The 12,640-nt window shown below is 40.1% G+C and overlaps 1 protein-coding gene across 8 annotated transcripts in view; it reads right to left on the bottom strand.

Annotated features, from left to right (window-relative positions):
• The window catches only part of TACC2 (transforming acidic coiled-coil containing protein 2), a 142,497-nt gene that overhangs the window by 41,456 nt on the left and 88,401 nt on the right, over nt 1-12,640 (bottom strand). For all 8 annotated transcript variants that reach the window (XM_024216996.3, XM_024216994.3, XM_024216995.3 and 5 more), the window contains one exon: nt 4,651-5,971. In XM_024216996.3, the coding sequence (XP_024072764.2) occupies nt 4,651-5,971 (1,321 nt within the window). The remainder of the gene's footprint in view (nt 1-4,650; nt 5,972-12,640) is intronic.

Below are 12,640 nucleotides of genomic sequence, written 5' to 3'. Positions count from 1 at the left end.
CCCCCCCCCCCCCCCCCGGAGCGCTGCTTTACCGCGTTATATCCGAATTCGTGTTATATCGGGTCACGTTATATCGGGGTAGAGGTGTATATATATGTAAGGTACGCTGCCTTTATGTGTGTTCGCCATTTCCAAAAGGTTAAAAATTCCCTAACGAGAACATTCCCAGATTGATGCAAGATCTACCAGTGCTCCAGATGCAAGCTGCCAGACCTGACCTAACTGGCTTTTGATATTAGGTGGAAGAGGCAGGGGAACAGCCTGCACAATTTCACGCCGAGTTACTCAATAAAGCCTTTGTGGTTGAGGTTAGATGCAGTGGTGAAAATTATAGCTGTGCTCTGATCAATGACTTGCAAGGCAACAAAAGGAGTTTACAATGAAGCGTTTCAAATGATAGAGAATAAGTCAATACTTCACCTATAAACATACATGACCAAAAAAATTGGCCATCTGTTTGCTGGTATAAGTATTCTATACCGGCTGTTAATTACTAAGTCTGATAATATAAATAATGAGAATAATTGTTTTCTTTAAAAAGTACTTATAAACATTAGATAGTGTTTAAGAAAGAATGGCTGTACAGTGTTGTATAATGCAATATTCTATTAATCAAGCTAATAAGAAAGTGTTAATGCTTTAGCTGAGGGCATCAAATATATACAGTTTTAAAAAACCAATCCTTCTAGACAGGCAACCAGACACTGACATAATAGCTTCCCTCAAGCTTATTCACAGCCAGGCAATTTCACTTAAAATAACTTTTACATAAGCCGGTAAAAATAACACCGTAAAGCTCCATGCCCAATAATTCTTGATCATGCTGCAAAATAAAGTAAAATAAAAATGTTTAAAAAGCCCATAAACCATTAACAAAGTATACGGCACTTTCACCATAACAGGCCCGTTAGATTAAATTTACTTACAACAGAGAACATACAGACATCACATCTTCTACCATCCTAAGACAAATAAGACAAAGAAAAGAGAGACAGACAGAAGGAACTGACAAAAAGGATAAATCTGCAGACACTCTGTTAATGTGTTAGAGCAAAATCACCATACATTTTTGATATCCTAGGAAGTCTGCACAACCTTAAAACATTTTTTAATGGGAAGGGGTGGAGAAGAGAGGTGATAATTCCTAAACCAGTTAATGTTCTTAAATTCCATATAATTTTCTGACATGTTTTCACCGCATAAAAACCATTTTTTCATAGCAGAAGCCTACCAGTTTAATTGCTGTCAATGCTTTACACATTCTTGCCTTTCCTGAGGTAGCCATCTGCTTTCTTTTCAAGATAGAGTACTAGTTAATATACAGTATATAAAAAAAAGTTCCCAAGGAAATTAGTAGCAATTAAGTTTAAAGAAACAGGAGAACACTAGGTTCTTTTATGACTATTGATCTATCAGTAGAAGGCAGCAGAAAAAGTTCCTGGTCTGTCTATTTCAAATTACTTCCACACTCTAAGAAAGAAAGGGAAATTTCTTTAAGTTTTTGTATTTTTGGCTCTTAATGAAATGACAGTTTGAGTATTGACAGTTCAAAGTGAATGCTCTGGAAATTGGGACAGTTCTATTTCAATAACCAGGGCTAGAAAAAGTCTTCATCCGCTTCCATGCTTGTCAGCTTTAATGCCATATTTTTAAGCAGGATGATCTTGAAAGCTGGCACCTTCCATATCTAAACACAGTCTTTTGAAAGGGTCTGGATGCTTCCCAACCATCAATACAGGGGAGAGTTGAGGTTCAGATCTAAACGGGCCACCCATTCTTTATTCATAACTAGCGAGCATTGAGGGAGCAGCTGCTGCTCTTTGTTCAGTATCATCTCAGCAAAATGATCTGTCTCAGAACCACAGTTAAATATTTAGAGACATGACTGGAATGCAATTTGAGTTGAGCTGAAATCCATTCCCAAGTCTGTTCTTTTAATAGAGTGGTGAGTGAGTGTTTAGAATGTTTACACTTTTACTCCAGGATGATGTAGTGCCACTAATGTGCGCTGTAGAATCAAGCGCACTGTAGTGTTAGTGATGCTTAAGCTAGTGACTCACTCCTAGGCATCCTACAGGTCTAGCCTGGAAATCACCATGCTCCCCTCTGCTAGAAAACACAATAAGCAAAACATTTTCAAAGCAGTCTGCAGGGATTTCTCCCTGCAACTCTCAATGTTAACAAAGACTCTTGGCGTTGAAAAACTAACCCTTAAGCTAGTTTTTAAAAATAAATAAATAAAATCTTAGGATATTACAGTATCAGTTTAAACTGAGCCAAGTGATTCCTGAAATGAAGATCAGCAAGATAAATCACCATTTAAGGTCCTTCACTTTAATAGCTTCCTTTCTTCTTCTAGGAGCTCCCCTGAAGTATTTGTGACTGGGCTCCCCAAATGGTGGTTCTCCTGCAGTGGATCCCATTGAGCAATCTCATGCCATGGACACTTATGTGGGGAGGGGACAGACTGGGGCACAGACACAGTGTTGCCCATTTCACCCCCCAACAAGCCCTGCAGTAAATCCCCTATAAGAATACTATAGCTGTAGGCTGCATTCTCATTATCATGCAGCTCCTGCGCACTGGGGACAACCACTTACATGGATTCCAGACGCTGCTAAGGGCAGGTGACTCCATGAAAGCACAGCTCAGCAAAGGCAGCTGTGTTGCCTGGAGCCAGGGAAGAGTAACAGAGGGCAGATAAGCCTTGTGCCTCCCGCAGACCTGAGATATTTGGGAGGGGGTAAACCCCTACCCCCAGTGAAAGACTACAGAGAAAATTCTGCGGAAGGAACTTCATGGAGTGCTCTCACTAGCTCCTGTAAGTTTTTCCAGGCGATGGGGCAACCTGGATCATGTGTTCCATCACAAACCTCTGTTCTCAATGATTAAATAACGCAAGGCCTGTCCTGCAATTTACAATACATGGGCTTGCACACTGACTTTAGTGGCGCTCCATCTAGGCACAGGGGAACTCTTCCTGGTAGTAAATTGCTGGACTAAGGCCTTGAATATTAAAATCCCCTCTAGAATGAAATTCAAATCTCACACACACAGATGCACTTTTTAGTCTTGTTATTTTTGTTCAAACTTGAATATGTTATTCTTGGAGAATTCTTTAGGTTTTAGGAATATTGAGGAAACTATCCTCTCTCAGTAGACATTTTTAAATTTCTCTGGCACCTACTCTGAACTCCAGGCATTTCCCAAAATTTAAAACACATCATCAGAAAATCTGGCATCTCCCTCAAAAAAACTGAAGTCATTCTGCCCAACCGTATCATATCCTATAACATCCATTCAAGTAATTCAAAAATGACTTCTACTTCAAAACGCAAAACATCCCAAACCACATACAAACCTAAATCTGGCAAATGGCTGGAGTTAGAAGCCCAACTCGTGCCAGGAAATAAAAAGCATAATTGGACATTCTCCATCCTTCATTTCATAGCATTATGGAGTTTACTTTTTTGTTTTACAATGTTTGCCTTATCTTTAGCTCTTCGGTCTTTTGTTAGTTTTAGTGACAAACTTAAATTTTAAGATGTAGTATGTTATCTTTAATTAGCAGACACTATTAAGTTATAAAGGGACTTTCAGAGAGACCTTATTAGATATGTTCTCTGTTTATCTGAAATGTAAAATCCTGTGAATAAAATCTGTGGTAACTAATTCAAAGAAAATTATGTCTGAGGGGATAAGATAGCAGAAGTGCGCATCAGCAAGTTAACTACGTGGGAATCAGTACCACTGGATACCGAGTTTTATTAACCAACCAACCAACCAATCAAATGTAGCAGCTAGAACCATTTCTCCCACAACTTGGCCTATGGGCACAGAAATAGGAGATAAACCAAGTGTTTTTTTGATCATCCTGTGAATCCTGAAACTACTTTTATAGAAAAATGTTTTCAAAGGTTATAGCCTCACATTAAAAAAATATGAAAAAAAACACAGGAATTCAAACTAGTAAAAATAAGACAGTTTTCCACTTCTCATACATATACATAAAAAAAATACTGGATGAAAACATGGCCCTACTTAGTTTTGCCACTGATTTCATTCACTATATCCCACAAACCCTAACTCACACAAGTACTCTTCATTTATGTGAGCAGTCCCATTAGCTTCAATAAGGGTTTGTGTGTGTAAGGACTACTCGCACAAGTAAGGGTTCACAGGATCAGCCTTGCATTAGCAATAGGCCAGGAAATTATTTTTTCCCATTGCTGAACTCACTGCACCACGAGTAAGCTAACATTGAAAATGTGGCACAAAAATTGCTAAAGGCCCAATCCTAGTCTCACTGAAGTCAATGGGCATTCAGGCATTGACGTCAGTGGGAGTAGGACTGGGCCCTTAAACTTCCAACATCCAATTATTAACCCAGTGACCTGGTCTGGGTTGGTTTCTCTGGGTTTTTACTACAAATTATATGGTGATGGGAGCAACATGGCATTGATGATGTACAGGAAAGCCTATGCCTACCGTGGTAAGCCATAAACATATATCCGGTTGTCTAGTATCACATTCATCAGCACCATGTTTCTTACCTTACTGAAACCCATGAATTATAAAACTATAGTAATTATGGTGGGGTGCAAGGAGGAGCACTTCATAATCCAGAAACATCTCTACACTTTAACTTACGTTTTTAGTGGTGTCTTCTTCTTTTTTGCAGGTTTATTTAGGTTGTCTCCTTCAGTTCCATTTGTTTCATTGCCATTAGCTGGTATCTCAAAGGAGGCTGGAGATTTAGAAGGTGAGCTGGTGATCTTCGAAGATAGCCTGAAAGCGTCAATTGAGTCCTCGCAGGTATCTGGATCAAAACTGTATGTTTGTTGAGGCAATTTGGGAGATTCTTGCATTTTTGTAGTGGAAGAAAATGGGTTAAAGTTGGGATCATCCCACTTGTCAATATCAAAAGTATAAGAGCCTTTTGAAATCGGGATATCATTTGGATCAGTGAGTGACTTGGTCGGTGTGGTGGGAGCATTGTCAAGCTTTTCCACTGTCTTTTTAGTCTTTGGCCTTCTTAGTGGCATTTTGGCACCAGATTTTTTACCTGCTTTTTTGGGTGGGGGAGTGCTTTCTTGATGGTCCTCTCTGCTGCCCTTTTCCTCAGAATAATCAAACTCTAGTCTCACAGCTAGACCTTTGACTGGAGGATCCTCTTGTCCTCCAGTGTCAGATGGAGTCACCTCCACGGCCTCTGGTGCCGTTGTAAGAGGTTGGGGTTTTTTACTGGCAGGTGGAGAGGTTTGCACTTTGCTTTCTCCAGTACTAAATGTATTAATCTCTTCAAAGTTCTCTCGATCAAAGGGATAGGAAGCTTCAGGCACAGCAGGGGCCTCCTGTTTCTCCGTAGAGATTTGGGAAGGTTCAGTACATTCAGGTTTAATTGATTCAACCTCTACATCAGACACCAGTTTTTCTTCACTTGGGACAGAAGCTTGTTGGCTAATGTCAGATGGTTCTTGTTGCGTTTCTTTCACTGGTGGAGAGTCTGCAGATTTTTTTGCGGATTGCTTCTTCTTTAAGGAAGGTGGCCTGGGTTTCTTTGTTCGCTTAAGGGTACTAGAAGCACTACTTGAACCAGTATTGAACACGTCTGCTGTTGGAATTACTGTCTCATTATTGCCAAGATAGGAAACGCCATCAAAATCACTAGCTTGCAAACTAAGAGACCGAGACAAAGTAGATCTGGAAATTGGGACAGAATCTGTGGATTTTCTTCGAACATTCACTTTAGGGTCCCGATTCTTAGCTTCTGGAGTGCTAGGTTCTAAGGTATGGAAAGAATCTACCAACTCAATGTTATCAAAGTCTAAGTTGTAAGTCCCGCTGCTGGCTATAGGCTTATCCTCATCAAAGACAGTAGAAAATGAATGGGAGGGAGGACGGAATGGGCTTTCTTCAATTGATTCACTATGTGATGCATCAATTATGGACACAGTATCAGAACAGAATCCTATGGGAACAAACAGAAAAGTCAGTGAATGAAACACATCAGTCATTAAGCCCCAAATGCTTTTCTGTTTAAGTGTTTTATTACTTTTTATCTAACAAATATACCAAAAATGGAACAAAACAAAAAAATACAAGTGAGACAAATGGACTAAATCCTAAATGAAAGACTATATGTACACCAGGGCATATTTAACTCATGGTATAAATGCAGAAGAACATTTGAACAGCTCTTTTTTTCCCCCTTGTAGTTTGGTGACAATACATTATATACACTTGTAAAGGTTTACATGGAGTATTTTTAGTTGCTATTTCAGAGCTAGTTAAGGAGACAGAGATGGAAATCGAGTTAGTAGAATATGCTAAAATACTCTAAATACTGGGTGATCTAACCATCAAATACTGGTTCACGCACATTCCCCTTAGGATAATGGTTTAATACCTGGCATTTACAGAATTGTATCAAAACATACTCTTTTTACAGTTGCTGGTACTGCAGTCCTCTAATTTGACTGAAGCTTCAGTGACTTGCGTATTTTTCTCCCAGTTTAATGTCCCCACATTCCATCTTGACCGTCCTTCCAGTGCAAGAGAAGACTGGGTGTGGCTTTCTTTCCAAGGTTTATCAATACTACTCTTGTTTTGGCCGGAGTGGGGGAGGGGGGAGAGGGAGGAGTAGGAGAGTCAAAATTCAGAGTTGAGTTGATAACTCAATTTTTATATGTCTTTACGTATGAGGTACTGAGAATTTCAATTAAAAAAAATCAAAATAAAATAGGGAAAGCAGGCAAAGAGAAAGCAGACTGTACAAACATTTCTGAAATTGAACTTTTCCATTGGAAACTGCCTCACTTTACTATATTTTTTATCATTAGTGGGAAAAAAACCTATTTGTTAAAGTTCTACAACCAGAATTCTCTCTCTTATGATTAAAGCATATAGATCTGTTCATGACAAGGTCTTCCAAAGAGGTTAACAGAAGCCCCATGACTTGGGACATTTAAAACTAAGCTGTTAAAGCAGAAGCAAATATATTTTAGGACACAGGCAGAGAAGGAAATGGATTAACTGACCTTGTGACAGATATGGCAGTTTCCTGACATATGCTGGAAAATCTTATTGAATCAAGTTAAAGTATCTTAGCCTCTCATTGTATTAAAATGGAAATGTGTTATTGTGGGATTGTATGTAACTTGTTTAGGAGACCTGACTAATATAAATCTTGGGAAGTGTTATGTGCTTAGGCACACTCTTTTAAACAATGGACTAAGACAAGAATGAACTGTTAATTGAGTAGACTTCCTAGGAAATATTTGGAAAGAGAGGAATACAAATGACCCATCTCCAGATCCATCCTTTTGAAGCTATGCCTTGAGCAGAACCCATTGTCTGGCTGATTACCTATTCACAGCCTCTTCAAAGACCCGAACTGGAAAAAAGGGGTGACTCTGCATGGGAGGGGTTTAAAGGACTGACTGTTCACCAGCCAGAGTCGTCATTGTAGTCAGGGGGTGATCTCTGGTAAGCTTATTAGCATGCATGTAGATTCTTTTATTGTTTTTGATACGGTTTCTCTGTAATGCTTTCACCTTAAAAACAAATGTGCTTGCTTAGAAAGAGCTGTGCAGTAGCTCATAGGCGCCAACTTTCTCCAGTGCCGGTGGGTTCCCGCGCCCCCACCCCTTTCCCCGACTCCACCCCATCCACAAAGTGCCTGCCCTAACTCTGCCCCCTCGCCCCCATTGGATCCCTTCCCCAAATCCCTGCTCTGGCCCCGCCTCTTCCCCCAGCACGCCGTGTTCCCCCTCCTCCCTGCCCCGCGAATCAGCTGTTTTTAATTTTTTTTTTTTTTTAATTAATGGAGATATCCCATCTCCTAGAACTGGAAGGGACCTTGAAAGGTCATCGAGTCCAGCCCCCTGCCTTCACTAGCAGAACCAAGTACTGATTTTTGCCCCAGATCCCTAAGTGGCCCTCTCAAGAATTGAACTCACAACCCTGGGTTTAGCAGGCCAATGCTCAAACCACTGAGCTATCCCCCCAACGCAAGCGCTTGGGGGGGGGGAAAGCGGGACGCGGCGGCGCGCTCGCGGCGGAGGCAGAGGTGAACTGGAGCAGGGGGGTGGGGCGGGGCCACGGGGAGCTGCAGGTGGGTGCTGAGCACCCACCAATTTTTTCCGTGGGTGCTCCAGCCCCGGAGCACCCACAGAGTCGGCACCTATGCAGTAGCTTCATTGTGGCAATTACACTGTTTGCCATTTCTGAGGAGAAAAGCAAAGCAGGTTTGTTTAGGCAGCATGACTTTGCTGGGGAATTCAGATCATAGGCTGGGAGTGGTACAGCCTGGAAATATCCCAGTCAGGAGGGAGAGAAATGTGTGTCTCTGCCCAAGAGAGGCAACAGATGGGGAGCCAGAAGTCTAAAAGGGGTGCCCTGGCTGTATAGAGGGAGATTACAGACGCAGTTGCCCTGAACTGTGACAAACCCATTAGATCTTTTCCCTTCTCTAATCTCATCCTTCTCTAATCTCAGTTATGTGGATTACAAAAAAATTCTGCAAATCCTGATCATCACATGCTGTCATCACAGTGCCAGAAGATAAATATCATGCTATGGATTCTCTTCTAGGCCAAGATCTGCTTAATGTAGAGTCCTCAGGGTTGTGGCAGGGAACAGGATATGGCTCTTCAGTTCTGACTTTCACTGTGGTTTCAGAGCAGTCTCTAGAGTCTAGCTTACTCTAAATATAACCAACTGTGTATGGTCCCTAAGAGACCATCCATGAGTTGAGAATTGGTAGAGCCCTTACACTGAGGTGGGGGTGGTTGGCACAGGATCCAGCTTTGATTTTCACCGTCCCTCAGCAGGAGGAGTTCTCAGATGGCCAGATTTCAGCCCCTGTGTGTAAGACCCTGGGGTCATGTCATAACACCAGTTTAGCAATGCCTTCACTGCATGGATGAAGCTCAGGTGGCTGGAGAGGGCTGGTATTCTGGGGATGCAGCTAGTCATTTTCTCTCTGTACTATAGGGACAGGCTCCCAGAGCAGGGGCTCTTCTTGGCTGTCCCCTTGCAGACAGCCCACCCCTGCCACTGTACTCCAAAACCAGAATCCCGAGCCATAGGTTCACAGGGATTTGCATTATACCATAAAAATGTAATATACACACACCACCATACTGTATTGTGATGTTTGCATCTATCAAATTCTAACCTACCATTTTGGGTGAAGTCGGACAAAGTGGATTTCAGCCGGTTGATATTTAAAAATGTGTCCATGCCTATTTAGCAAGCAGATGCCCATTTGCCAACTTATGGAAATGCCTCTTATAAGACGTTTAATTTTTGCCTAGTTACAATTTTTTCTGCATCTATTCTGGTCTCAATAAAACAAAACAAAGTTAGAAAATTAAGACACCAGAATTTGTGAAGATGATCAGAAATAGTGCCGGTCTTATTTTCTCTTGGTTTATAAGTTGGCTATAGATTCTGGAAATGGATATTTTGCCAGGGCTGTGTCATTAGTGAGATCCATGAGTCTTTCTTCATCTAATACTGACTTAACTCTTCCCCAAATACCTTAATGATATGTACCATCCCTAAGAATCATTAATGAGTAACAAATGCATTCCCATTTTCTCTTGAAACAGAAAAGGAAGTCCTTTACATTCAGATTTCAGGCGCAAGTACTTTGCAAACCAAATTCATGGTTAACACACTTCTGATGACTGCATTGGTCTGGCCTTATTACCTTCCAATTATGCTGCTCTGCTTGTGTTCAGTAAAGTTCTAGCTACAGGCAGAGACCACAGGGCATTCACAGTTGGTTTAAATACTAGAGCAAGGCATGTGGTCATCTGATTATAGCTACTGGTTTAGGGGAAAAAAACGTTTCTTAAAAAGACATTTTACGGCTTATTTGCCAAGGTGTTTTAAATTATGCTGAAACAAAGACTAGTAGTAAAGTGGAAGGCTACAAAATAAACACTCACAGTAACTGAATGAATATTTGCTGGTTACCATCCTTTCACTTGTATTAGAATCAAATATATTTATCTATGAATAGTAACCAATCAAATAAGATTGTATTCGGATTTTCTTCAAAGACAGCACTGCAGTCTTTCAGGTTAAAAGCACTAAGGAGTTATAGAATAGTGCAGGATCTGGTAACATTCATATTTCCTTTAAGTTTGTCTAGGTACTCATACATCCTCCATCACCATAACAAATTTAAGCAGTGTGCCCATATGATATATAACTTATCAGATATTACTGTGTTTGACTATCTGTTCTTTTTTTTTCAGTCATTAATAATGACAGAATGTTAAACAACAGTTTACCACCTTTTTTGTTGTCTGCACCTGACATTCATTAATTATTTCCTTATACTACACAAGTCATTTCAAAAGTGTGGCTAGCATATACGTTAGAGTTGTCACTGTCACTTCATTGTGATAAAGACTCACTAATAGAGCTAGTTGGAAAATTTTAGAACAGTTTTCTGTTGGAAAATGCGGTTGCGTCAAAATTGGGACAGAACCAAAATTCTGAAATCTTGAAATTCTCCATGAAATTACATTTCTTTTTCCTGCACAGTTCTGCCCATTAATACTTTGTGTTAAGGTAGCACGGATGAAAGAGAAACACAAAGAATCTATACTTACTACTATTATTTAAGTCCTTACTGCTATACTTTACTACTAGATCCTGTAGATAGAAAGCATTTCCACTTTGCTTCAGCGGCAATTAGAGGTATCTGTGTGAGGATTTTGCCAGGAATATTATTTATGAAGATAAAGAGCTAGCAACTTTGAAGATAGCAGACACTTCCTAAATCAGCACCTTCAGATCAACCCCTACATCTTCAGATTTTTTCATTGGAATTCTAGCTACACAATTCCATGTTTCTCTTTGAAAATTTAGTGACTTGTGTGAATTTAAAAATGTTTTTTTCTTTAAAATGAATGCTAATCAGATGGCACTATTTTAAGAGTGTGTATTTTTTCTTCTTACTCCAAAAGGGTTGTGTTTGGGTTCAGTCGTGCTGAATGTTTTTTAATTAGAGTTGCTGCTGCCAGCTGAGCTGGTGTTCGCATTTCACACTATGAGATCATTTTTTGACACTGATCAGTGTACTGCTAAGGAAACACCAGAAGTGTCACAAAACTCCAGTATTAGTCTAATCTGTACACTTTACAAGGGAATGGAGTGGAAGATAGCTAAATGCAATTAATAATAATAAACGACTGAATAGCTCTAATATGTCAGCATAGTCCAAGATGTAGGTCAGTGTAAAAGCAAAAGGGATTCCAACAAGGGGTCTTCAAAAATTGTGTTAATAATAATAAATAACATAGTAATATTCATAACAAAGGCTTTCATTATGTCAGGCATCAAAAGGACTGAGGCCCCTTTGTGCTGGGTATTGTACAAACATATATAAAAAGATTTCTGCCCTGGAGGGCTTACAGTCTAAAAGACAGAAACAAATAATGGATTTGGGATGGGAATATATCATAAAGCAAATTAATATGGCGAGGAAAAAGCCTGAGTAGTTACATTATTTGCTTTTGTTGGTCGTTAATTTCTTTAAGGATTTAAGTTCTCCTGCAGCCAGCTATAGGTAATAAAGAACAAACTGTCTACGAAAGCTGCAATACTTTCCAACAGTTTGAAACAAAACAATGTTGAAATTCTGCTGACAGCTCCACATATAATGCAGAAGCTAATTCCTATCTATTATGTTGCTTTCCATACCCCCTTCCCTCCCACAACACACTCCTGATCCAGTCCTTTACTTATTCCTGGAGTCTAGTGCTCTGCAGTGTACATTTTGGATTACCACTGTCAATTTTTGTTATTATTTTCTGAATACATCCAAAATATGGGCTTGTGGTAGAAATTACTTGTTACGTTGCTGTAGGACTCCTGCTACGTTACATCATCAGTGTCTTCTGATGATAGAACTGCAGCGGAGGGAGACTTGAATTGTACTTACTGTTGTGAGACAATGCAGCTTTATTACTACAAAGAGCTTTTTAGACCATGCTCTTTTGACATTAGAAGTGCATCAACAGAGCAGTGAATTTTGCCCTTTCACATCAAAGTGATCTAAACAAAAGGGTACTACTACACACAACATTTTATCACAAAGGCTGCAGTTTGTTCATTAAAGAACGCATTATGTAACACACATATTATGCAGTCAGAAGAAGGTGAAATACGCTCCTGTGCAGAGGGACAGGCACGAAGTCTAATGTACCACTTAAATCTCACTTTTGGCCCTATTTTGAGGACTTACGTGGTCAATAGGCTTTGTGTTGGCCCACTGTACAGGGGTGAAATTCACCTGCACGTTGTTATAAATTGTGCATAACAATGGATGGATGTTAGATACTAAGCTGTACTCAGTGGATAACTGATTACATAAACCACAAAAGTGCAGCTCAGGTGGCTTATGAATAGAGGTAGAGCCCAGGAAGGCAATTCCAGCCTTTTATTCACTATGATGCAGGGCCCAATCCTCCATTCCTTACTCAAGCAAAAGTCTCTGACCTGAATGGGAGTTTTGCCTGAGGAAGGCACCAAGAATCAGATCCACTATGTCTAAGTCACATCTAAGGACATACAAAAAGTATGAAGAATTTATGTTGATGTAAACTAAAGAAGCACA

This window comes from Terrapene carolina, unplaced genomic scaffold (genome assembly GCF_002925995.2).
Source record: "Terrapene carolina triunguis isolate 2854851 unplaced genomic scaffold, T_m_triunguis-2.0 Scaffold95, whole genome shotgun sequence".
Classification (NCBI taxonomy): Eukaryota; Metazoa; Chordata; order Testudines; family Emydidae; genus Terrapene; species Terrapene triunguis.
Note: the sequence above shows the minus strand (reverse complement) of the source record. Positions and strands in the feature narration are given on the sequence as shown.